The sequence below is a fragment of the Nelusetta ayraudi genome, unplaced genomic scaffold, assembly GCF_046127955.1.
Source record: "Nelusetta ayraudi isolate G7.1 ecotype Tasmania unplaced genomic scaffold, CSIRO-AGI_Nayr_v1 ptg000004l, whole genome shotgun sequence".
NCBI lineage: Eukaryota > Metazoa > Chordata > Actinopteri > Tetraodontiformes > Monacanthidae > Nelusetta > Nelusetta ayraudi.
In genome coordinates, this window is record NW_027466054.1 from 2891185 (window position 1) to 2918951 (window position 27767).

A 27767-nucleotide genomic window follows, 5' to 3' on the forward strand; every position below is an offset into this window, starting at 1 on the left:
GAAAGGATTGACAGGCTATTTTTTTTAAACTGGAAATGGATGCGTTTATCCAGAAAGATGGTAACAGTCTTACACTTAGGACAGGACCTTTCTGGACACATGATCAGTCCCCCTTCTGGCTACAAGACGAACTACACGTTTTACCCACCAGATCAACAAAATGGCTGACCTACATAATGCTGTATAATGTCAGCACATGTTGGCACTGTTAGGAAACAGGCCATTTGAACATGACCAGCATGTGGCAGACAGTAGTTTCAGATAAAGGAATTTCTAGAATGGATAAAGAAACAATCTAGATTTAGATCAATGAGTATGTATAGAGTTTAAAGAGTTCTTGAGAGTATAACCAGTTAAAAAACAAACAAACATGTCTTTCTTTCTTTCTTTAAAAAAAAAAACAAAAAACAAAAAAACAATGCATCTCTCTAAAATTAGGACGCTGCGTGATTTAGAAAACCAAACTCTAGTTGTTTTTCTCTTCTTCCATTTTCACCTGAAGAAAGAAACTACACAGAGAGACAGACAATTCATGTTACTCCCATGCACATGACCTGTCAAAAATATACCTACAATCCTTGTATTGCTAAAACTCAGAACAACATGGTAGTTGTTTTAGGTCATTTTTCTTGCAGTTGTTCGTGACTCCTCCCTCGTCGTTTAATCCCGCCCCCTCAGCATGTGTGTGTGTTGGGAACAAATCGTACCCCCACCCCCTCCCTTCTCATGCTAATGTTCTTGCTCTCTGTTGTTCCTAGCCCCGATCGTGGGTTCTGTAGTTGATCCAGCCACAGTGCAGTCAGGCTCCACAGCGTCGAGGTGCTGCTGTGCGGGCTTTGTGTTAGTCCTGCAACACCGTCCACACAAACTGACTACAAAGCGCTACGACACCCTGGAGGTGTTCATACCTACCTCCTAGCTACCGACTTCAACACCGGCGTCAGCCTCGAAGCAAGTTTCAGCGAGGAAAACACGTTCAAGACGGCGGCGACCGGTCTGTCTGTCGACCGAAGCGGCGGCTGACGTATGTAGTCTTTTATTGTGTTGGAGCGGAAAGAGGAGGAGCCTAGGCGCGCGACAGAGGAGAGCTATCAGTTGAGTTAGCCGGGGCATAAGTGTACGGTCGCTGAGGGACGGTGCGCTGCTATCCTCCGTTATATGTCGAAACTGGAGCTTTGACACTACACCTTAAGCTCTCAAAGGGTACCCGGGAGGGTCCGGACGAACGCGGCAGCTTGCGGAGGAGGAAACGTTCCATACTCGACGGGACTGGAAATCGCGGGAACGTACCCCGACGTCGCGAAAGACGGTGAGTGTGGGTACTGCAGGCAGCATGCTAGCTAAGTTGCTTAAACCTACGTTCGTATTTATGCACTATGACAAAATGCACTCTAATTTTGGAGGTGTACCATGCCTGGATTTTGTTTTGGATCGTTAAAAAGGAATTTTAAATTCCTGGATTTCATTTACTTTAAGTAGCGTTGCATTGCTGAGCTAGAAGTTGCTGCGCTTTTAAAATTAAGGCTAGCTAGCGTTAACCTTACATAGTGAAATGTACTTAAAATATGATTTGGATCAGATTATTGATATATTATTATTTTTTTCCCGCATTGATCTGGAAATGCACCCCTCCCCAACAATACGATGTATACATTACATTAAAAAAAAAAAAATCAGCAAATACCATGTATTTCATTTTTTAGTTCACATGACCAAAATCTTCAGAGAATACATCTGTAGTCCACTATTTTACTCATAAAACATTCAGCACACCTTACCACTTACTTTAACTAAAGAAGGGGAAAAAAGGATATTTGGCTATACGCTGTTTGTTCAACAAGCACTAGCGTAAATCCAGGTTTCTTGCCAGTGAGGTCAGGTATTGCATACACAAAACACAAATAACAAATGCAGAGAGAGGTGGCTGTAAAAGAGAAAATAATATATATATTTTAATAAGACTGTGCTTGCACTGGATTTAATCATACTTCAATCACATTTTTTTTTTTGTATTTGTTCATCATTTGCATTCTTCACTAACAAGGTCCACCCGTACTGAATTAGTAAGATGACCTTTTTTTTTTCTTACTAAAATGTGCAGCCAGAGAAATTTTTGTACACTGCAGACATTTTTGATAGTTCAGGTGGGGCACACAATCAAAGTCAGATATTTATGATACACCATGATAAGCAGGACCGAAAGACCAAATGTAGCTTCTCTTCATGGAAATGTTATCTTAGATCATATTGTATGGATATAAAAACCATCCTTCCTTGCTTTATATTTGTATTTAATACTTTTTAAATTGAGTAAATGACATAAAATATGAAACATTGAAAAAAACAAAAAACCTTTTTGTCACTGAACACAAAAGTGTGTCAAAGAGGAGAGGAAACTGTTCAATCCTGAGTGGCTAAACCCCCCTCTTGGCCTAAAGTGGTACAGTCCAGTAATTTTCCATGCGCCACTCTGTCCTAGGATGTGGGAGTGGCCTAATGAGTGGTGAGACAAGAGTACTGCAGTTTTGCCCTCTGCTTTTCTCTTGGAGTTTCTCTTGGAGAAATGGAAAAACAAAAAAAACATGAAGCTGATAGTCTGATCTACAGATGAGTCACAAATTGAGTGTTTACTCCAAAAACTGAGAATCAAAAGAATCACAAAACGTCACATATAAGTATTAGTTTTAGTATTATTATTACATTTGACGGCTTAATCCTATATAGTTTGCCTATCAAGCCTAATTTTGCTCAGACTACTTCATCTTATTCAGATATCCTCATTATAAGAGTGCACATTTCCTGTATCTAGTTTCACCTCCCCCACTCCAGCCAATTGCAGTGCTCACATGGTGCCCATGTTATTTATTAGAGACAGGCTTTTTTTCTTCTGAAGAAGACGCATGGGAGAGGCTCCACCTACTCACTTCAAGTGTTGCAGTTGTTGAGTTTTTTTTTTTTTAGCAATTTTTTTCTAAGCAACACAGGTAAATAAAAAAAAAATGTATAAATGCCAAGCTGCTCGATCATTTAGACTAAATCCAGATTTGTTGTCAATTATAGGTTCTTTCTGTGCAATTGTTGGCCCTTGAGTTACCACAGGTGAAGTGGAAATCTAACCCAGTTTTTTATTCTTAAATTAAAATAAACTTCATGTTCGCATTGGTTTATTTATCTAATTAATAAATAATATGTTGGAATCCCTAAAGTTTGAACATTCAAAAAGTGCTCCGTCTCATCAAATTGCAGATTTGACAAAAAAATATTAATACATAGTAACAGTTGAAAGCAGCACATCAATGAAATGGGACATTGAAAGTGCTCAGCATCAATACAACACAGGTTTAAGTAATTCAGTTGATTTATATAATGTCTGTCTAATGTATCCTAGAGGTAAGTAATGGTCATGCATACCTGTCCATCAGGAAAAATTGGTGTGTTTTAATAGTGGTTTTTGCAGGCTTTGTCCTGGGATCTTCATTGCCTAAATGAGATCAAACTATGCGTCGCGTCCCTATAATACATAGCACACCATTACATGTGATGTGTTTTATTTGCTCTGCTTGTTACGTTTGACTCCTCCCATCTTTGTAGACCACCAAGATGATTGAAAGTACAGTTGTGCTTACTTGTAACTTGCTTGATTGGTATTTGTGTTTTGTTGTGTTGGTGTTGGAATCATACTTTTTTTGAAGATCAAATCCAGATTAACTGCAGCATTGTGGATAAGGTGCAGTAGGAAAGGCATTGGTCCAACATAATTGTATCGTTTTGTATATAGATAACATTTTAGTTAGCATTCAAACTAGGCAATTTGCACTGCACTTAAACATGTTTGACACCTACAGCTTGGTTCATTTGACTTGTGTTAGCACTCAGTCTCATGCTGCAGAACGGTACATCTCCTTAGCTGTAGTACGATTAGAGGAGGTGTGCTTGTCTGTCTGTTCCGTCTGCTATTCTGGAACAAATCATGTACAAGTGCACCATTGCTGCAAAATGCCTCCTTAAGCAATCCGTGAACTTTGACATGTGCAACGTTGACTATAGAATTGATCAAAGATTCCTGTTTTTTTAAGTGAGGCTGTGTTCTCTGTAGCGAATTGTGCTTCTGCAACCGCAGAAAAGCAAAAGTTGATAATGTCAAGCCAAGTGATATATTTCAATGTGATGACGTATGTTGCATAGGCAACCATGTTTAAGAACACTTGGGTTTGGGGTAATGTGAATGCATGCCAGTGGGAGAGTCATTTGTGTTTACGTAGAACTTACGTAAAGAATCGGAAACACACATAACTGAAATTAACTCTCGGTAGCGCCAAAGTCCTACTGCATTGCTATGTCACACAATACAAAAAAGACCATCTGTAGGAGCCTGTTGGAATTGGCCAGTATTTGTGTTTTTGCAGTATATTAGTATGATGAACTAATATTTGTTCAGCTTTAAATGTCCACAATGTAAAATGTGGCTTGATTTATGATTTTCATACTCCCCATAATTACATAAATCAAACTGTATACCTGTAGCACAATAAAAGTCATTTGGGTTTCCTACCTTTAGGGCGTTTACCCACTAGCCCTGTGCGGCTAGTGCCAGCCCTTCACGGTACAGGACAGCTCGGTTGAAAGGTATTTCCATAAGCCTGACTAGTACCTGAGCGTGGGCGGAGTCACGGTTGCAAGGCGAACCGAAGGGTTTTTTTTGTGCCTCCCGTGTCCCCGAAACCTTAGGATTCACTTTTTGTATTAACTGTGGTTTTGTTTTGTTTTGTGCGAGACATTTTCGTAGGGCTTAGAATGATTGTGTTTCATACTGTTGGACTTGTATCAAAACACTGTCCTAGAAGAGAAAATGTAGACGCTGAAACAATCACCTGAGTCTCACAGTCGTTTATTATTAGACAAGAATATCCGCACAACTTAAGTCCACACAAAGCACAAAACAGAAACAGCTCTATTCCACCGGTGTTAACACGCTAGCAGCGTTAAAATCGCTACAAGGAGTGACACTTACGAAACTTGCGAGCCAGAATCGCCGCCTCTTAAGTTTCGCTGCCAGCGAACACAACACAAGCAGAGCACGGAGTTGGTGGTTAGCGGTTTATCAACACGATTCAACGGCTCTACTTTGCAAATAGCCTTCAAACTAAAGTTGCTTGATGTTACAAAACACATTTACAGTCCTCAAGCATGTTTTCAAATAGCGTCGTGTTCGACTATTCTCTCGTCGTCCACCGGCCGAGTCGAGCCCGTCTCACTCCCGTTGGCCACCGCGTCGGTGTTCCATCGCATCCGAATTAGGCTGAACAAACCTCCAACATTGTCTCTATTCGTTCCACTCCGACCGTTGTAGTCCTTGGTGCTTCAGTAGTCGCTCAGCATTTTTATTTTCTTTATTTCTGCAGACACTGTTTCGCTGTACATCGACGGCCACCGGCTGCGAAACCAGGAAGGCTTTTCATTGCGTGGCGCTCCGTCCGTCCAACTTTTTCTTTGGCCACAGAGAACAGAAACGTCTGTAGTTTTACGTTCGCCCATGGTACAGTTTCATAATGTTTTCAGTTTTTAATACGCGAAACTGTAAAAATCCACACGCGGGGCATTTAAAAATGGCAGTTTTGGTCTTTCGTGAGAGACTGCCTTCGGCTTTCGTCAAAACTTTTACCCAATCAGTGCCCTGCACATTGCTACGTCACCCATACGGTGTCAGCTCTGCTCGCTTCTAACCCCACGGAGGCAGGTACCAAAATCGTAACCCCTGGGACCGTGCTGGGGCTCGTGGAAATGCCTGAATACCGACCCGTACCGTACCGAGATGTTACCCAGGGCGTCTGTGGGTAAACGCCCTTAGAACGGTTTTCATGTATAGCTGCCATCTTGTGGCACCATTTTTAAAGAAGCCCTACATTTAAGGAAGACCGCCTGACAGTGCCCTTAATGTGAAATGCGCTGTCAGGCGTACTTCCTTAAATACCAGGCTTCATTGAAAATATATATAGAATTACTCTGCCTTGTGGTTCCCGATTTCAATTCTGTCAGGGATAACTTCCAAAAGGCTCACCTCTAATTTCACACGAACTTGTTTTTTCTTGGAATCCATTGCAAGTGTTTTTCACCAGCTTAAGTATGTAATACATTGTATTTTTATGGGGTTTTATACATTTAAAACCTTATGTTTTCCTTCATTCTATATCTTGCAAGCCGCTTTACCTAGTTTCAGTTTAAATTATTATTTTTTTTAACTGCTGGGCACACTCATAGTAGGGCCAGTTGCTCTGTACTGTACTGAACCATGAATGCCCTCCCTCCCTAGTACCCTGCTGGCCTGCACTCACATTACCCCTAACCCATATGATGGAAAGCACAGTTGCATACACTCTGTGCATAATCACTTTAGAATACGGCACCGATGGCCCGATGTCATCGACTACTGTTGACGTGTGGTTGTAGTGGCACAATGGACAACCTCATTGAAAACATGGCTCTCTCTGTCAAGAAGTTGTGGTGCTTTTTGATTAATTTTGTCAACGGTTACTTCTGGCCGTTGTTGCATGTGTGCTCTGAACAACTGTACTACAGTCAAGTAAGCACAGAAGAGAGCATGTGCACCTGTTGAAATAATGTAGACTTTGGGTCAAACATGCTTGAGCATGGCATGGTTTGTCTTTGTGTGAATGCACCTTAAGACTTTTATGGGCCAATCTCTTATGGTTTCAAATGATGTCAGATTGGTATTCCTAAAAAAGTACCAAGAAGTCCCATCTATCTGGCTCTTGGCACAGGCTACAAAAGGCCACTGGCTGAAGTCCACCCATAGGAAAAGGAAGGGACACACATTCACGAACAAGTTGCACCACATAGTCACAGAAAGCATGGAATACCACTGTTTTATTTCCAGTGTGGTCGGTGGTGATTATTTTCTAAGAGAACTGCTGCCATCTGTTCTTCATAAAGTCCTGCTTTGACCTTGTTCGGGCATTGGCCGAATCACATAGGTATATCATTGATTCCTAGTGGACTGCAGTAGGAAACAGAATTCCAGCCTCATGTTCTGCTTCCAAAGTGTTAATACGCATCATTTGACACTTGTCAATGATTTGCTGCATCATATAATTTGGTGTTTGTTGGCCTATTTGAAAGAAACAGGGGTAGATCCTCAAAGAAGGGTGTGCAGCGCCAAAATGCGGCACATTTTGCAGCCGCATTTTGCGCCACAGATGCGGGTATCCAAAAAGGCTTTTGCGCTAATGACATGCAGGCGCAAACACGCCCACGAATGCGGCACCTGAAACAGGTGCGAATGTTGCGGTCTGGCAACCTGAGAGCAGTTTGCGCCAGAGGTTGTTGGTGAGTGCGTGTGTTTGACAGTGAAACTCTGCTAGGATAAACGCTTCTTTGAGCGCCTGGCATTACGATGCCTCCTCCGTCTACCAAGACTGCTGCCATAATGGAAAGAAAGTCAAGACGCAAGATGCGTTAGTCACCAACACCTGAGTACCATTTGTATTTTCCATAGCCTATCTAAAATACTGGCATATATACTGTAGTCTATGTCTATCTATATATAAGATTTGGGGGGCCATATATATATATCTCAGGCTTTTCAGAGAGGAAAGTTTCACTCAGAAGCCAGAAAGACTTTGACAGACAGAAGCTGCGCCTGGTTTTGGCTTGCATCTGTCAAACTGCGCGCGGACACGAGCGCAAACTCTTTCTGGATCTGCCGCTGTTTGAATGAGGCATATTTGCATAGAAGGGGGTGTCATTTTGCGCGTAATGACTCATTTAAATACATTCAAATGGTTCTGGCGCAACCCTGCCGCTACCTGCGCCTCGGCGCATTTTGCGCCGATTTTCACATTTGCGTCCTCTCTGTGGATCGGAATCACCGTTTTTGGCGCTATTTACACGGATTTTCTGGTGCAAACGCCGCGCAATCGCTTTGTGGATCTACCCCACAGTGTTTTACATTAGAGGGCCAGCCCTAGTTTTTGGTTCCAGCCCAGTTCGATTGGATTGAGATTTTAGTCTGAGTGTGCCGTTCTCTTTCCCAGGTCTGCTTTTAAAGTGGTCCTCAGCATTGTTCCCTTTTACTCTGGCATGGCATAGATGAAGTGTGGAAGCTACTAGGCCCTTTCACATGGAGAAGCAGCCTTGCTGTATCAAAAGTATAACTATTAATAGGACTTGAAGTTTTCTGGCACTGTCCTGGATCTCTGGCCTGAGATGTTTTGGTTTAGTGGAAAATGTTTTAATTGTCCTATATTTTAAAAATGCATTATTTCTTAGTTGCCTTTGATAAGTTCACCTGTCATTGACGACACAGGAACATCACTCCTTTATCAAACTAGGAGTATCACGCAGCACACTCCCCCTGGGCTCTTGCAGCAGCGCGTTTTTAGCATTACCTGCGGGGAGGCTAGCATGAAAACGTAAACCTTTGTTTACCTGAGGTAGCCGAACCAATTCCAAATCACCGAACTGGTATTGCCTTTCTTCGCCACTATTTCATCCTGCTGGACGTTTTCAGATTCCTCCTCACCCTCGGTGTCAGGGGACAGTTCTCAGGCACATTTTGGACAGTTTCTTCACTTCCCTCGACTTCTGCTCCTCGCTACTCATTTCTACGTGTTCCTATAACTAGCTTTAGCGGACGGCTGTGTGTGTCTCCCATCTCAGTTGTTGCGAGCGAGAGGAGGCGGGTGGAGGGAAGGAGGCACGCCGTTGTTTCTCTGCTGGGATTGGCTGTTCATTTAGCACGCGCTTGTTTCTCTCCTGTGGGATTGGTTGGGTTATCGAAATAACAGCTCATGCATTTATCATCGTAATCGTGGAGTTTTTAATCGCGATTATTATCGTAATCGATTTATCGCCCAAGCCTAGTTCTTGGACGAACTTATGAAAACTAGCTGTAACAGAGTGCTATTCTTAGATACTGAGAAGTAGGGCTGCACAATTAATCGAATTTTAATCACGATCACGATATTGGCTGCCACGATTAAATTAAGGTGATCGTCGGCGATATTAACATTTAAAAAGCCGGCTACCGTACATGTCAAAACAACCACTTTCAGTCATCCAACCACCAGGGGGCGAACGCAAGGTTAAGACTTCATTAAGCTGCCGAAATAGCAAGCGAGCAAATCCTGCAGCAGCGGCAGGAAGTGCCGCAGCATAAGCGGCAGCCTCAAATGATTCAAGAGAGAGTGAGAGAGAGAGATACGATGTCGGGAGCAGACAGTACAGCAGCATCTGGAGGTGAGGACCTAGTGCAGACATGGGCAAACCACGGCCCTCGGGCCACATCCGGCCCGCTGCATGTCTCTGTCTGGCCCCGGTGAAGCCAGTCATAACCACCCCCCACCCCAACGAAACTTTGTCGGCACGTAACTTTACTGAGTTAGCGTAGCGCGATAGCGATAGCGTGCTGCCCCCCCCGCCCCCACCCCGGCAACGAAAATGCTGCGACGTTAGCGCAATTTCCAACCAGCAGCACAACCGATGAATAATCGTGATTTTAATATTGACTAAAATAATTGTAATTATCATTTTGGCCATAATCGTGCAGCCCTACTGAGAAGTCACTCTGTAGAGTAAGCTCTCAACCAAATGCTGTTTGCAGGGTGGAAAGTAAGTTCCTGATGCCTGGGGAGAATGGTTGATAAGGACACTGGCTGTGGGTTGAGGATATACTGTAGGTAGGTAGAGGGTGCCAGAAACCTAAGAACCAGGCGCTTGCCACTGAACTCTGCTTGAGAAAACCTATCTATGCATCTCGCAAAAAAATATTTTTACCACGTCACAAATTAGACCATCACCACAGAGGGAAGCTGTCCGCTTTCTCCAGCACACCATGGATGGTGAGACGGCTTCCAAGCTTCAGATGGTTGAAATGTGCGGCAATAGCACTGCCTAGATATCTGTGGACATGTGTGTGCATTTAAGAAATGTATCTTAAGACTGTGGATTTCCTCCTCCACTGGGAGCGTCAGCCGCCCATCAACCTAACAAGCTTCTCCATGTTAATTTCTCAACTTCAGTAGTTGCTATTGGCTTACTCCTGCTTGCTATCTTCATATTTTAAAACCCCCACATACATAATACATACTCAAAACTTCAGCCTGCACCCTCTAAGATGGCATACCCATTCCAACATTAGTTGGTCTGCCTCTGATACAGCTAAAACTAAAACATTTGTAACTATTCAAAATGATGGAAACCCATTGCGGACTGGCAAACTTTTATGTGCAATGCTGGGACTTGGGCTGTTTTAAATCTGAGACTCGCAGATGTTGTAGGCATGCAGAAGTGGTAGGCATGCAGAAGTGGTGCACTGGTTGGCACTGTTCTAATATCTGGAACTGTCTCAAAGCAAGAAGGTCGCAGGTTGGATGCCCGAGCCAGTGTTCGTTCTGTGTGGAGCTTGCATGTTGTCCCTGTGTCTTTGTAGGTTCCCTCTGGGTACTCCAGCTCGGGTTCTTTCTGGATACTCCAGCTTCCTCCCACTGAGGTGAATCGTGAACTCGAAATTGACAACATTGCAATGTTAACACTAGCCCTGCAAGTAGGAATAGGCAGGTCTCAGATTTGTGTCTGTGCTAGGGTAAGTCCTGAGGTTCATTTTATTTTTTGAAAATGTTCACGTCTTAGCCTCTTTGCTAATTTTTGTTTGCATTTTGGGGAATGTTTAGGGGATTTGGAGCATGTTTAAGAGGTTACATTTGGGTTCAAAAAGACTCAAATACAAGGATGTCTCTTCCTGAGTGAGACTGGCTAGAGCTGATCACCACTTGGGCTTGGTCTCTGATTAATGACTACGAAGGCTGTTCCTTTCTGGGTCGTCCACCTTAAATTGATTCACAAGTATAGTTTGTAAAAAAAAAAATTACGTTGACATTAGCTTTTGCCTCGATATGTAACTCAACACAGAGTATGGGACATCATACTGATTGGCCATCACTTGTTGCCTTTGCAGATTCTAGTGGGTTGGGTTGGATACAAGGGCAAGGATGTCGGCTAATCGCAAGCAGAGAAGGGAGGACTGTCACTGAAGAGAAGCATGATAAACTTAAGACTGTAGCTGGCACTGTTTAATAATAACCTGCAGTTTCTTCTATTTGAACTGAGGACATGATTAAGAGGGAACACTCTGGGACTAAAGTTTGTAACAGGCACTAAACGTGACTTTGTAAGCAGTGTGAACATTGTAAACATCTTCTTTGGAGATCACATGCTCCTCTGACACATTCCTGACATCATCATCATCATCGGGTGTTCTGCTCAACGTCAATGGCGGCGTCTTGCGTAGAGCCAATCAGGTTCACCAGGCCTCTCCACTTGGGTCGATCCTGGGCGATAGGCACAGCTTCGGCCAAAGACAGGCCCAGATGTTGTCGGTCCCTGGTGACAATGTCCGTCCAGCTCGTGTGAGGTTTCCTGCGGGGGCTGTCGCCATCCAGCTGTTTTTGGATTGAAATGGAGGATTGCGTGTGTGGGATGTTCAGCGGGTAGTCTTTGGATGTGACCAAACCAGCGCATCCGGCGCTGTGCTGCCAGGCGTGATACTGGGGGTTGCTGCGTTCGGTCCCGAAGTACATTATTGGGGACTCGGTGGTGCCATTTGATCCCCTCTATTCTGCGCATGTGTCACAGCCGTTGATTCTGGCTGCCAGTGTCTTGGTGAGTGGCCCCATACAGGAGGACGGAAAGGACTATGTTGTTGCAGATCCGGAGTTTAGTGTTGCGAGAGATGGCTTGGTGTCACCATAGTGGTTTCCAGAGAGAGTTCATGATGCTGGCAGCCAAAGAGCATCGCCTGTTGATCTCTGGTGTTAAATCGCTGTAATTTTTGACAGTGGACCCAAGGCAAGAGAAGGAGGACACAAACTCCACTTCTTCACCATCTATATGTAGAGGGGGCGTGCTTCGCCTCCAATTTTCTTGAGCTTGGTTTTGGCCCAGCTGACCTTGAGTCCCAGTTTGTTGGCTTCCCCTTGGTAGATCCTTAGGGATTCCTCTAGTTGACCGAGAGTGGAGCAGACTAGTGCAGTGTCATCGGCATATTCCAGGTCTGTGAGGGGATAGCTACCGAGACGAATTCCGGGGTCTCGTGAGCATACCCGGTCCATCAGATGGTCGATGATGCAGTTGAAAAGGTCTGGGGCAGCCACGCATCCCTGTCGCACTCCACTGTTGATTGAGAACCAGTTGGAGACCTTGGTGTTGACACAGACGCAGCTTTCAGCATTATTGTACATTCTTTGAAAGAGAGTGGTGATCTTTCGGGGGGATCTCCAAGGATAGTAGGGATTTTCTGGAGGGATGAATGGTCCATAGTATGGAATGGCGCCTTGAGATCCAGGAAAGCGATGTATAGATGGCTATCTTGGCGAAATTCTTTGGGCTTCTCAATGATGAGACGAAGGGCCCTGCCAGCCATCAGAAGTAAAAGACTCTGTGTTGAGTATGCTGCCATGTGTGTCTTTCACCAGGTGTGTCCTCTGGTAACAGCCAGTTTTCACTTGTCGTAGGGTATGGTAAACGTGGGTATGGTTGTTGTTTTTAGCAGCGGCGTCCAGATTTTCTGCTTTGCTTTGCCAAAATCTCGGTCTTCTTGGATCGCGGTGTTGCGAATGCGATTGAGGTGGCGACATTCAGTTAAATCGCCCTTAAGACGTGCAGCTCCTCATTCTTGGCACAACCCTTCAATTTTTCTGGGCTTAGGAATCGGACACAAAGAGGAAACCCAAAGATTCCCTTTTTTGTTTTGACCTGGCCGGTGATTGAACCCAGGACCTTCTGCAGTACGTACATTTCTACGGTTGTTGGTCCTTTGGCGACACTTGCTGGTTGTGTTGGGAAACGGTTACTGACGCGATTTCAAATAGGCTTTGATGAACAACACGTTCATTTATAGCGATCTTTGTAAAACCATGCGCTCATAGAGGTGTAGAAAACAATGGCAGCATGGGCACTTTTGGAGGATATGGTGAACAGAGCAGTTTGCTGACAAAGAATTACAGGAAACCACCTGGACCTCCTGAGCTGTGTCAGGTTCTCCAAGGTGGTTCTTTTAGAACTCTGTTTCGAGCCGCAGTCCTTCAGAGCACTGTGCGATAAGGAGCTGTGGTGCCAACAGCCGCTGAGCACGCTGGGGTTCCTGCAACAGGGACCTTCTAAAAAGAGCTGGCAGACACACCGGTTCCAGTCGAACCTCAATCCAACCATGCCAGCTGTATGGGATGGAATCATCCATGTGTCGGTCAGGTAGATCAAATCCCCGGACACTGCAGTTGATCAGGACGAAGTTAAAGCACAATTTGCAGCAAGAGGGTGACTTCCAAATGTAATCAGAGCTCTCGAGTGCAGACATATTTTTATAAAAGCGGCATGACGCTGAGGAGGAGCCGGGCACGCTCTCATGTGCGATCAATTCCCCCATGATGATGATGATGATGATGATGATGATGATGATGAAACATGCATTGATTTGTGCGTTCACAATGTTTTGAAGATCCAGATTTTTTTGGTCTAACGTAGTTTTCTGGATTTGAGCGTACGTCAGGCTTTAGGATGAACAAACTAGCACCAAACTAGCATCTGGTTCATTTTGGTGGAAAATGGCTGTTTGAAAGTTTATTTAAATGCCATTTAAGTTGGCATTGAAATGCATCCTTTTCCTGATACGGTAGCCAGGAAACTGATACATACTGTCGCAATGATGTTCTGTATTGAACGTCAGCATTTGGCACTGATTGTGTATACATCTTCTTTTGACTTGGAAGTGGAGTTAGACCAAGCAAAGTCAGTGTGAAGTAAAGTAGTATCAGAGGGAGAGTGTTGAGTGTTTTATTGCCAACTCGCTGGGACCTAGTTATGAAATTTTGATTTCACCTAAATGAATACAGAGGGTTTTTCCAGGTGTAAATCATTGCTGAGCCTCAAAAACAGGAAGGTTAGAAAATAATTTGGCAAAAAATACATGAACAATGTCCTGTGGATAATTGAGTCAAAGATCAGTTTGTAGCAAGAAAAATGAGAACGTGGCAAAGGGGAGGAACTGCTCAAGATCTGAAGTGTACCACCTCAACAGTGAAGCATATTGGTAGTACTATAATTCCATTAGCAAGTATGGCTGCCAATTGAACTGATTCTCCTAAATGTAATGATGGTGTGACTGCTGGCTAAAGGGCATTGCCCAATTTTATTTGCTCATTTTGATACATTTTATCCAGAACCCATTGTCATGTCAGCTACTTGCCTAGTTTTAAATTCATTACATACCAAACATCCATACAGCTGAGCTAAAAAAAAACAAAACAACAACAATCTACAATTCAAACATAAGGTACTTGGGTTTTTCGTCCCTCGTGGGATGGAGGAGTCATCCCTGTAGTACAGGTTCCTTCCTTCCTTGATCAACCTCTATCTGTCTCTAACATGTGAATCCTTTTTAGGCTAAAAGCAGCCAGTAGTGTTGTTATGCGTTAGATGAAGCTGGCGGCTGTTGCATTTGCTTCAAGAGCAGCGCATCTGTTTGCTGGTTGGATAAATCCTCATTGAGAAAAGAAACGTAGTGTTTAGTTCAAAGTTTTTTTTTTTAAGACTTTTATTTTTCAAACCAATTACAAACATCTGATAAGAATCACACAAACATTTGATTTTTTTTATTAAGTGGGCCATTTTGTGCAAGAAACAACTGGAACTGAGACTGTGTGCTATGTGAATCAACGCATGGTAGACCAGGTGGCCATCTTGTGGAGCAGTGAATCCAGATGCAGGCATTGAAGGAGGGAGGGGACTGTGCACAATGCTGAGTACGGTTGGAATGCAGGCTTTGCTCTCACTGGCAGACATTTTTTTTAAACCACCCACATGTAGCTTCACCTGGAAACATAGATTATTAAAGGACTGTTACCTTCTTTTTTTTATTTAGACAGGGTAACATAAAACCTGATTACTTATTGTGACTAACAATGTCCTACTAAAGTGATTTTATGGCTATAGTGGTTGAAAAACAAATTGCAGTCTGAATGACATAAAGCAGGTTATTTAAATTACATACATTTTATTTCATTAAAAAAAAAATAATAATAATAAATAAATAAATAGGCAATTGACCCAAAATTTGGGAACTGTGATTGAAAGTAATAGGTTTTGGTAACCCTTCAGTCATACCATGTGATCCTGGCGGCAGCAGGGACACTCCAAAGTACATTTTTGAAGTGAGATCCATGCATATGTACTCTGTACTAAAGTTTGAAAGCATTTAATCTGCTTTGATAGTTATTCTGTTTTTATTTAGAGCTATGTGAAATTTGCAGCGTTTTGTGGCTATCCCCTCACGGTGAAGAAGGCGGGGTTTGTACCAGGATCTGCTCATGCCTCAGCATGCTGCTCGCATCGGCACTGGTGGCCATTTTGTGCTTCTGCAGTATCAGACAGGGTGGGGGTTGGGCAGAGAAGGACTCTCAGTTTTTAACGCACATCATACTTTTACAGTCAGGAACAGGCGTAAATTTTGAATTGATGTTCACAACAAATGTAAAGGGACATTTTTAATGAAACACAGACTGCTGTTTTTATGACCTTTTCAAGTTATGACCGGTCACAAAATATAAAAATGCCAAAGTTTCTTGTTAAGGATACACAGCTGTTAATTTCAAGGGAAGTAGTACGCTTAATTATATTCACATTTTTGAGTAAGTATTCTTTGTCTGTGTTGACAATGACAGAAAAACCCCTGCCCTGTTGGAATGGTTCAGTCTGTTTTACAGCAGCCGTCCATGCTGTGGAAGGGGCAGGGCATGTTGAGGCTGCTTGGTGTGTGAGGCTCAAATTTCTTGTGTTTAGCTAGCATGGAACTGGCAAGCTAACATTCAGAATGATCTCACACAGTGCAGTGTTTTTATTCCTGGATATACTATTTCAACCTCATTTCCTACTGTCTGTACCTGTTTTATTCTTTAATGAGTAGTCAGATTTTCATTTTTTTAGAAAAAATATTTACATATTTTTGTTGAAATAATTACATCGTAACTGTACATAACACTAACTGTTTCATCATTTGCTCGGTCATATACCTTGACTTTCCTCTTTATTGGTTTCAATCACCCCTTCAGCTGTTAATGGTTCAGTCCAGATTTGAAATGAAGAGGCTTTTTCAGAGAGAGGGAGAGACGGGCGCGCACACACACACACACACACACACACACACACACACACATGAAACAGAGAGGGAGACAGAGAAAGGAAAAGGTGGGGGCCGCTAGCACCCAACCAGCGTGTGTTGCTGGTCTGCATTGCTGGTCTGCAAGTGCTGAGTCTAGAGCGCTAGCTAGGTATTTTTTGAAGTGAATATTTTGGTTTTGGATGTTTGGCATTTTAACAAAAAAAATGGCATTTGACTTTTTACTTGTTGAAACCTTTAAGAGATTGTAGCTGCTTGTTAAAAAAAGAAAAATAAATCTTTGGTAGTTGGTACAGTCTGAAACATGCTCCTCCCCTTTACCTAATATCCTTTTTTCTCTTTCAAGCCACTGTGCTTTGTTAGAATTTACAAGCATTCTTACCTCCAGTTCTTCGCTTTATTCTTTGCAAATAGATTTTTGCAAGTTGTTTTTTGACAGTTTAAATATATTCTGTTATAGAGCTGTTAAAATCTCTCTCTCTCTCTCTCTCGCTCTCTCTCTCTCTCTCTCTCTCTCTATATATATATATATATATATATATATATATATATATATATTTATATATATATATTTATTTGTTTATAATACCAAAGTGGGTAGTTGAAAGGGTTAATTTGCAGTTATGTCTGTCTAATTTGTAATTTCTTTGTAATAGTTAAATCGGGAAACCCCCCCCCCCCCATTTCTTTTTTACGTTGATTTATGTGTTTGTATGTCTGTACTTCATACCGTGTACTAGCATTTCAGTCCGTAGTATTATCTCTAAGTAGGAAAACCCCCCACCCCCCTGCTGTCTTTCTCAGAATGGTTCATTCCGAGCTGCTGTAGCTTTCCATACTGTGGACTACTTTGTGCTAGAGTTGGGGGATGGGTGTTGCTTAGCAACAGTCTTTGCAGGGTACTTCCTCTCTGACGGCTGCTAGCTAGCGTTGTTGTTTTTTAATCACCACGCTTTACTTTATTGCAGTATAAAATAAAAATTTCATTTTTGATCAATTGTGGTATGTACACAAGGTGCATAAAAATGCACCTAGGTGCAATGTTACATTTTCAGCAAAATGTGTTTTTTGTCAGAGCAAATATTGGGGCAGTGTTTGGCATATTAAACTTTTTGTTTGTCAAGTTTAGGACAGAACCTGTCTTTACTAGTTCAAGGACAACCTACCCCTGCAGGAAGCAAGGTGGACTATTCCTAAGTCCCTCCTTCTCTTTTATGCTCCCCTGGCCTCTCAGCCGTTCCCTGCGTCTGCAATCAACAAATCCCATTTACCCAGCGGTTACCCAAAGGTTGATGTTTTCCTTGCTTTAGAACTGCTCTAAACATGTGGTTCTATGTTGTAGCTGTTCTGATGCCCGTTGCTGTTTCTAGCCTCACGCGCACCTGAAGGTTAAAAATGCTTGTGGGAAGGGGCTTTGCTAATTGGTACTTTAGAGATGTAGGTTTGCTTTTCAACAGGCTCAAGTCCAGTTAAAGTTACTGCCGATCTCACTTTTGCTCAGCAGCACTGTACCTGGTCACTAGGCGTTAATGTGAGTCAACCTGAAAGTCTACACACATGCACACACACACACACACGCCTGCGCGCATGGGTGTGTATGTGTGCATATATATATATATATATATATATATATATATATATATATATGTATACATACTTTCACTACGTATGTGTACATGAGTTATTTTAGAACAGTTTCTAATTTCAAGTACAGCATTTAGGAGTTAAGAGTCTTGTGCATGCATTGTTAGCCCCCAGCAACCCCCCCCCCCAAAAAAAAGAGGCCAGAAAAAAAAAAAAAAAAATGAAAGAAACATTACTGGTAAGATAGACTTTTCTAGTGTATGACTTATGTTTTATATTTTTTGATGATGTCTTTTAACTGATCCTCACTTAGGCTGAGGATAGAAGCACAGCTAGTGCACAGTGTGCCGCAACCAGATACACACGCTAAAGAATCCTGCTCTGCTAGCTACAAAGAGCTCAGTCAGGCACCAGAGCTGGCGGCCATTTTAAGTTTGAGCGCTCGGTGCAGTGAACGAGGCCGCAGGATGGGGGAGGGGTGTAATATGCTCTGCGCAGTCTGCAGTAACATTGGAATGTGAAATGTTCCAGTGATTGTTCTTACAGTTTGCAGTGCTCATGGCTTGTTTATGCTACATTGCAGCTTTTGTCAGGGTCAATCTTCAATACTAAAGCTGAAAGGTCACCCTGATGTTCACCACACATGTTACTGTATTCTCCAAGGATACTTGTTGTTCGCAAACGGCTAAATATAGATCGCCTACCGTTGCGTCTTGTTATGCTGATTGTACTTTACAGTGTTAAGTATACACTTGAGTATATGAACCAGAGAAGTCCCCGCAGCAAGTGTTACATTTGCACATGCCAATCTCACGGTTTGCCAACTTGATAAACCTGTGTGGCGAAAGAAAAGAAGTCCTTTGCAGACAATTCTGACTGCTGCTGTTATGCAGTAAGCTAACAACAAACACAGATAAGTGAAGTCTATTGATTGCCTGGACTCTGTTCCTACCCCAGAACTGTTATATTTGTATATCTGCTAAATTGTGCTTTTGTCATATTACCTGACAGCCAGCTATGGGCTTTCTGCGTCTATATTTTGGAAAGGAGGGTGTACCTTCCTTTCTCTGCGTGTACCTGGTGAGCAGTTCTCTTGTTTGCTTAATGTTTTAATGTTTACAATATTGAAAGCCTCTTGGAATCAATATCCAAATAGGCAGCGTGAATTTAGTCTTCATCCAAATATAGATGTGCGTCTCAGTTGCCATTATTATCACAGTTCCCCCACTCGGATGAAAACCTAGCGATAAACACAGACCACTCTTCTCAAAGCCAGTAGTCATTTGGGGCTCACTCTGTTTCTTTCAACTGCTAATTTCATGCTGATTACATATTTTTTGATTGTTTAAAATAAACAGAAATGGACTGTAAACCACTCTGTTTTTAACCTTGTACATTGTGGGGAAAAGGTGGCAAGTCCACGGCCAGAGACGTCCAGCTAGAAGGTGCAGGACTGATCATTAATCATTCTTCTTTTATGAGATGCTGTATTTCACTTGACGTCACGGCACGTCTCTTTGGCTGCAGAGTTAAAAATGTTCAGGGTAATGCGGTCGTATCCTTGATCAGATGAACATAATTAGCTTAGCATTAGCTGGAAGCTTTAACAGGTAGTGTTAGTGCTGCAGTGTGTGCAAAAATCAGATCTCCGTACAGCAAATCCTTGGTGTTTTACATAGCCTCTTTCGGGCTGCCAACACAGCCTCAAACTGCCTGCTCTGATTTGCTGAGTGCAGAACCAATAGCAATGAGGGGGGATGGGAAAGAGGTTGGGCCCTTCTGTTTTTATCCTCAATGTCATTTCTCTCTTCTGGATTGTAGCTCAGATAAACGTGACATCCACCAGGCACTGAGGAAATTACAGAAATGGGAGTTTAACGAAAAAGTTGACGCTATTGTGAGTGATATGTAAAAGGCCCAGAGGATCACGTAGCTGCACCTTTGTCACTTACGGAGATGCAGTAGAATGAAACTGTCAGAATCCTTTTGATAGGATTTTGATACGGAATCAGATTCAAAAAGTACAGAACCCAGTTGTTTGGAACCCACTCTGGTATGTTGTGGTGGAAGAATGTTCTGGAAAAGAACAAACAGTGGACAAGGGTTACACAGTGACGCCTAGTGCCCAACCTGATACACTGCAGCTTTTTTTTTTTTTTTAATTATATTGTGCAGTACAGTCCAGTGCATTTTGGGTACAGGGGTATCTGAGGTGCCTGAAACTGTAACAACGTGTGGTCACAGCTGTCACCATGGTATTGTCTGTCTGATTGTTGTCTAAACTAAATTGTCTTTTCATTTCACAGGCAGCGATGGAAGTTGTTGTGACAGAAGAGAAGAAGAAGATTTTTCGTGCTAGAAAAACCATGAAGATCAGCGATCGACAGCAACTTGACAGTCTTCACACTACGTTGTTGAGCGCACCTACGGCTGCGTCTGACGCCTCTCAACCAGTAATGAACGGCACACATAAAGAGGAAGAGCAGAAAGTAGCAGACAAAGAACTAAACAACGTTTCGGACTCTAACTCCCCCGGCGCTACCGTCCCTCCTTCTCCAGCATCGCAGAGCTCACCCGCTCCTCTCCCATCCCCCACCCCCGTCAACTCGCAAAGCCCCAAGGCAAAGGACGACACCTCTCCTACGTCACCGTTTCACTCTCTTAACATTGAACTGAAAAAGATGCAGGAGGATGAAAAGGAAGAGAATGAAAAGAAAGGTTCATCAAAGTCCCAAACAAACAGGACTGTTACACCACCACCGTCTAAGGAAACCTCGGCTAAAGACTTGAAAGTGAAGCAGGAGAAGGGAAGGAAAGAGGTGAATACATACGTTTCCTTTTGTTCGACATTCTCACAGTGGAGACATTGGAGACTTTCAACAGATTAGATGTGTTCTGACTTATGCTGAAAAGGTAGTTTTTAAGTAGTTTTAAGTAGTTTTTAAGTTATATAGTTTTTAAGTTGACATAGTCTGCAGAAATGAGGCAGTAACTGGTTTGGGTTTTTTATCATTAAGAACTCTGATACATTTAGTCTTTAAAAACTAATGAAGTGATGTTCTTCCTCAGGCTGGTCAAACTACAACAAAGAACTCTAATGTGGAATCGACATCGGATTCTGCAAAGGGTTTGGTTTCGAGTCCGACTCCAGGTATCGACTCTTCAGAACCTATGGAGATGGACACTAAAACGGACAAAGACAAGGACGTTGACTCCTCCAAAGAAAAGGAAGGAAAGCCTTCCTCCCCCAAATCAACAACCTCAGATTCCTTGCAATCTTCTCGTCCCTCATCCCATTCTGCATCTTCCTCCTCTACGGACTTAAAGCAAGAAAAGGACCTAAAAAAGATGGGGAAAAAAGAGGAGAAAAGGGAAAATGAGGATGCAAGGAAGGGATCTACAAATGACACAAAGATGGATGTGGACCTGGTAAAACTAAAGATCAAAACTGAAAAGATGGAAACCAGTCAAGCTGGAAAGTCGCCGAGGCCATCGTCTACACCACCGTCCGATGCAGGTATGAGGAAGCCGACATTTAACGTTGATAGCCTCATTAGAATTATTTCAGACTAACTGGCATCCTAAGAAGATCAAAGCCAATTCCCATTTATTTTGCTCCTGAGTATCAATGTGTAGTGAATGCTCTGGTTTGATTTTGTGTCCAAAGCAGACAAAGAGAAGGTCTCCAGTCCTGGACTGAAACGCACTTTGTCAGAGGGCAACGAAAACGATGAACCAGCAACTAAGAGAGAGCTAAAGAGAGCCAAAGTGGACAGGGAAGAGTTGGAGGCAGAACTGGAACTAAAGATCACAGCGAAAGCCGGGAGTCACCACAAGCTCGAGAAGGTTTGTAGTCCCCCCTAAACCTGCATAGAACTCTGAGCCAAAGTCAAAACTCACTGAAATCTGAAATCAATATTGATTATTGCTTAGTCATGTTGCTTAATTTGTTTTATTCTCAGATTGTGCAACAACTTGTGGACAAGCAGTTGAGAGCCTTGCAAGTGACCATTTTTGACACACATTTCAAAGAGCTGAAGGACAGAGTGGACAGGATTGACTGTTCTGTCAAACACCAGACAGCCATCAACGCTTTACAAGTTAGTAGACGGCAACAGTGATTGCACTTTTTACTAAAATGTACATTATGTTCTGGTTTGAAAGAGGATCTTTTTGTTTCTGGTTGTTGTTAGACATCTGTCTAAGCTCCTCCCCTCTGTCTTGTTTGTTCAGGCAAAAATAGCCCGGCTAGCTAAGAAGTTTGGGGAGGCAAACCAGGCAACGGAGAACAAAAAGAAGCAAGAAGTAAGAAATGATTTCTCTGCCTTGTTACGACCTGTGATATTTGAATCCCTGTGTTCCACTAATGTTATCTTGCATAAGAAGTCTCCTATAACATGCTGTCTGATCTCTACAGGCAGTTGTTGCTGCAGCTATAGTTGCCAAAACTGCCACAGTTCCTGTCACAACGCAACTTCAACGGTAAGTGTGTCTCTGTCTTGTGTTTTCTGTCAACCATATCTTGCTTGGTAAATTGTGAATTTACCGTACACTTCGTAAGGGTATTTTGGAAGTATTTCATAATGATTTCACTTAGACTTCCTTTTGCTAGACTAGAATTCTTTAATGGTAAAATATTTTTTTTGAAATCCAATTTTCCATCACCGATGTATCTAATATTGTCAGTAGTATGCATGTTAGAATCCTTTGTGTAGGTACAATTTGGCCTTTGTATGAACGTGACAATACCGGACTGAAGCCAGAACTGCAAACAGTCGTTCATAGCATGCTATAGTTGACATTGTCCCAGGTTGCACTCTGTAAACCATGGACAAACCATGGACAAAATCCTTCCATCCTCCAAATCCAGAACCTTTTTTTGGAAACCGACATTTGTGTTTATTTTTGGGTTTGTCAGGACCTTCTTTTTAAACTCTTATCAACACAAAATATTTTCAAGACTAGCTTGGAATAAAACGTACGATCCCGTCTGGGTTTTATTTTTTTTATTTTTTGCAAACAACCCTGCGTCGGTCCAGGTCCTGAGTCTTGTGACGTTCTACAATGTGAAGCCTGATAGTGTCGTCAGGCAGTGCAGAGTGTAGTTAAAGCTGCACCTCTCCTCCCAACAGTGTGGCGTGCAAGAAGGCAGTAGAGCCGCAGCCTGAGGTGCCCAGCAAGAGTGTAACGCCCTCTGTTGGTAAGCCTCCTGCACTGCCTGCTAAGGCCAAGGACAAAGAGAAAATGGAGGAAGAAGGCGGTGGCGATAGGTTACGTGATATTTCCATGGCGATTAAGCTGGCAGGATTCAGTGAAGGAAAGTGCAAAGCAGACATTAAGCTTCGCAAAATCACTTCTCACATGGAGGAAGTGATCTACTACAACAGCCAGAAACCCCCAGGAGTCGCCAGACCTGACCGCTACGCATCCCACTTATTCCGCTACTTGGTCCCATACGATGTCTACTGTGAATGGGTCGCAAAGGTTAACTACGTCGGACTGATGGGCAAGGAGGCGCTGCCCGTGAACTTAAGGAGAGCAATGCGGATTTACATTGAGCGACGATTCCCTGAACTGTCCTACGACAAATGGAGACTGATACGTGACGCTATCAATGAAATACTGCGTGTAAAGAGAAGACCGGAGTTTTTTGAAGAGTACGATTAGGAAAAAGCAAACCCTGCTGTCTCATTCTGGGTGCGCCTTGTCCAAATAAACAGAAGCATACTGGGACAAATGTCAATAATGTCACAATGCTATGTCTCATTTCTAGTTTCATTGCATTGATTTTCAATTTGCATACGACCAATATAAATTTATTGTTCCCAAATTATGGCATGAGAACCACACTTTGAATGACATTTTTTTTTGTTGACTGATCACAGCTTTATGAAGTCATTGACATGTTTGTGTTTTTTTTGTTTTTTGTTTTTTGTTTTTTAGTCACAAGGTAGAGTGTTCCTGCAAGTTGTTTACATTTTACTGTATAGATGGAAATAAAATGCTAGTCAGAGAACATTCTTAGGTCCTCTTCACTTGGCTACACAATCATACGTAAGCAGGAGGACCTCTAAGTATCAGCAATTTCTCTAAACAGGCCAGCTCGGACTTCTGTGGAATTAAAACAAGCTTCAACAACTGTTTCTCCATCAAAGACCGCTGGTGAGTAATATTTCTTCCTTTAAACTCAATCAAGTTTTGGTCTTTTACCCTTAAATCTCTCAAGATTAAGTGTCTGGGGTCTAAATGCTCAAGCAAATTCTTTTCATCCGAGCGTGTTCTCCTTGGGTTGTGTTGCCTGCTTTGGTCTCGCTACAAACACACGTGATTGTGCCCATGCTTGTGCAAGCAAACACAGAAATACAACATTTTCACAATTGTCAACAGACAACATGAGTCAGCCATAATACAGTAGTCGCTAGCATTTCTAGCACTGCATTGTTGAAGGAGCCTATGCTTCTCCTCTGTCCCTATTCGTTGCAGTGCTGTCATTGTGTTAGCCATTGTTATCTGAGAATGGATGCAGAGCAGCCAATGAGCTGTCTTTTTTTTTTAAACACAAATACACTGATCGTGGTATTGCAACAAAATCCCATAACTTATTTCCATTGCAACAGTGACTAAATACACCAAAACTATACATATATATATATATATATATATATATATATATATATATATATATATATATATATATATATATATATTATCATCTCATTTGGCTGATTTTTCTTTTTTTTTTTTTTGCTTGTATCAGCATATCTGATGATAGTGTGGTGCGGTATCTGGATGGCACAGGGGTCGCATAAGTAGCCCAACAAGGTTTGCTGTGTCTCCTAGCACAGTCTCACGAGCGAGCATGGAGAAGACTCCAGGTATGGGTAGTGGGTAGTTACATCAGCAGAGCCGGACAGCCCTTTAAAAGATCCTGAAACTCTCAGCAGGATCTGCTCCTTTGTACAAGAGTGTGCACTGGCACAGCCCTTCAAAATGTCTACCTCCAGTAGACCACTGGTGTTATTGTTTCTCACCAAACAATCAGAGACAGACTCCATAAGAGTGGCCTGAGGGCTCGACGTCCCGTAGTGCAACACTGTTCTCACTGCCTGGCACCGTAGACCTCGATTGACATTTGCCATTGACCACCAGAATTGGGAAGTTGCCCCACTGACATCCAGTGCTCTTCACCGATGAGAGCAGATTCAACCTGAGCTCATGTGACAAGACGTGACCGGTTTGGTGGTTGGTCAGCGATGGTTGAGCTACTGTGGCTCAGGAGATGGATCGTGTTGTCCAATGACCGAAAGGTTGGCGGTTCAAATCCCAGTCTGTCATTGTGTCTTTCGGCAAGACACTTAACCCACATTGCCTCGGACAAATTTGAGTGAATGTTGGGTGATGGTCAGAGGGGCCGTTTGGTTTTGAGTTGCTACAATGACATTTTGTCAAGATGGTCTGCAGCATCATTCTTTTTTACTTTCACTTTTGGGGTGTCTTTCACCCCTTTTGAAGGGTGATCGTTTTCATTTCCATCCAATTATGTGGCATACTTTTGTTATACATATGAACTAACCTAAACAGACACTTTGTTCCCAACTTAAAGAAGGACAAAGCAGCTGCACTGTCTTTGGTTTGGAGATTCTTATACTAATTGCTTTTGAAATTGACCCCAAGTACCACTGTGTTGTTGGCATACCAGCAAAATATAAGCCAATTAAGACTGACCTTTTGTCTTTTATTTTGAAAATAAGCAAATCTTTTGTTTTGTTACTGTTCCACCACATGGTTGCTGCATTTATTCACAACACACTTCAATGAGAATCAAATTGCTTCACTGCCACTATCATACAAATAACATGTTCACACACGGCTTCCTTGAAGTTGTGTAATTCAGTCATACACCTTCAAGGGCAGCATTCATATAGCGTTGCAGGATAGATTTGGCCTGCAGGCCTTCAGTTTGACACAAGTACCATAGGTGATACAGTCACATGATTCTTTCCAGCGGTCTCTGAACAGTCTTAGGAGGTTGGGTTGGACCCTCTTGATAGAGTTGATATTTGGCGTCCATTGGTATGGAGTCAGCACTCCGCTGTACTTCCATATTCAGCGTGACTATAAACTCTTAAATCTTGGTGACACTAGCGAGCATTGTGAAGTACAGTGAACTTACTGAGATTGGAGCGAATTGGAACTTTGCAACATTGCATGTAATATCCTGCTGCAAGGAGTCTTCAGAAGATGAGTATGCTCAGTTGGTACTAAGGTAATTATGGGTGTGAGTGAGTGCTTTTCACGGTCACCTCATTAGGTGACCTCCCTCTAGTGTTTTGACACTCAAGTTTTTGGATCGACAGTGGTGGCCAAAGCACTGTTGATCTGCTTCTGACTTCCTGCTTTGATCTTCCCACTGACAACATATCCAACAAAAGGCCTTTTCAGCCTATTTCACTAAGCTTGAGCAGCTTGCTTCTTGTTCTTTTCATCTATGCCCAGAGCCGAGAGCAACTGCCACACTGATTGCAGGGAATTCTCCACATCCCATCTCTGCAGGGAATAGCCCTGTTTTCAATCCCTTGTCTCTGAATTTATGGATCAGACCCTAATATTTCAAGGCCTTTCATCTCGTTGGCCACCTCAGTGCCCTCCTCTCAAGGTACTGTCTCTCCATAAGGGTGATCTTGTTGTTGTCTAACCACCATACAGAAGAGGAAAGAGGTCAGAGATGGCCAAACCACTGCTGTATTCATCCCTGTGAAAATACACATGACAAACCAAAACAAAAAGAAATAATTATGGTTATGGATCAAAGAGATTCGATGGTAGACATGCACTTTGTAATAAGATTGCCAGAGTTCGGTGAATGTGCACAACACAATTTGTCCACAAGAGTGCTTTGGGGTTGTTGCATTGTGTAATTGATGAGTTTTGAGCGATTGAGACCAGCAGTGGTGGGAAGTAACAAAGTACAAACACTTTGTTAATGTACTCAAGTAGATTTTTCAGGTATCTGTACTTTGCTTGAGTATTTATTTGTCTGGTGACTTTTTACCTTTACTCCCTACATTTGTACACAAATATCTGTACTTCCTACTCCTTACATTGGAAAAAGAATGGTTGTTACTTTTGTGTTTTAAAAGTATTTAACGTATACAAATTATGTTCAAAGTAATTTCACTTACTATAGTTGTTGCTGCTTGACATGGAGCTATTTGCACTATGTTGTTGTGTGGTTAAACACAAAAGTGGATCGTTTTTAAAGGGATACTAATTTAGCATCCCTCAGCTTTGGGGTCACTGTTCAGTACATTTTCAGTGCAGAGGAAAAATAAACCTGGAGAAAATAACATTGGTGATTGTTGTTAGAGGTGTCAACATCCAATAATGGCTCACTGGTCATAACTATTAGTGATTGCAGTTAGGTTGTGCTGCAGTTAAAAAAGGGAAAAATATAGAGGACCAAAGCCTTTTCATTTTTGCAGAATTGTCTGTGAATGTGTTATTTCATTGGTCGCAATAAATATAATACTTTTTCCCTCAGTACTAGTATGTACTTTCTTGAGTAAAGGAGTTGGATAAATGCTTTCACCAGAGTATTTTTTACACAACTATCCAAAGTTTTACTTAAGTCCAGAATGTGAGTACTTTTGCCACCTCTGGAGACCAGTACTGTTCACCTCCAGTGAGTTCACATAGCAGCTGTTGTTTTGAGAGCTGCTGTCAGGACACCCAGGATCTCAAAACAACCAGCACTGATAATGAAGAGCAAAGTACCCATGACTAAAGGTATTGTGGCAATAGGCAAATTTTCCATAATACCATAATACAAAATGTTGAACAATCCCTGCAGGTATCCATAAAACAGATTGTGTAGTATAACAATATTACTTCCAATTAGAGAAGTTGAAGACTTGCTGACGTGTGCCGTGAACTGGTGAAATGTGATGAGCCATAGTGGTTTCATTTTGAAAATAAGCAGGATGCCTGGTTTTGTTTG

The 27767-nt window shown here is 42.4% G+C and overlaps 1 protein-coding gene across 3 annotated transcripts in view; it reads left to right on the plus strand.

Annotated features, from left to right (window-relative positions):
• Positions 1–733: 733 nt before the first annotated feature.
• Positions 734–27767, plus strand: part of atf7ip (activating transcription factor 7 interacting protein) — a 31152-nt gene continuing 4118 nt past the window's right edge. For 2 of the 3 annotated variants that reach the window (XM_076044144.1, XM_076044162.1), the window contains exons 1-8: positions 734–1309; positions 20077–20589; positions 20840–21287; positions 21438–21616; positions 21733–21870; positions 22004–22075; positions 22188–22252; positions 23868–23932. In XM_076044144.1, the coding sequence (XP_075900259.1) occupies positions 20083–20589; positions 20840–21287; positions 21438–21616; positions 21733–21870; positions 22004–22075; positions 22188–22252; positions 23868–23932 (1474 nt within the window). In that variant the 5' untranslated portion in view covers positions 734–1309; positions 20077–20082. The remainder of the gene's footprint in view (positions 1310–20076; positions 20590–20839; positions 21288–21437; positions 21617–21732; positions 21871–22003; positions 22076–22187; positions 22253–23867; positions 23933–27767) is intronic. The other variant, XM_076044153.1, reaches the window with a different exon arrangement.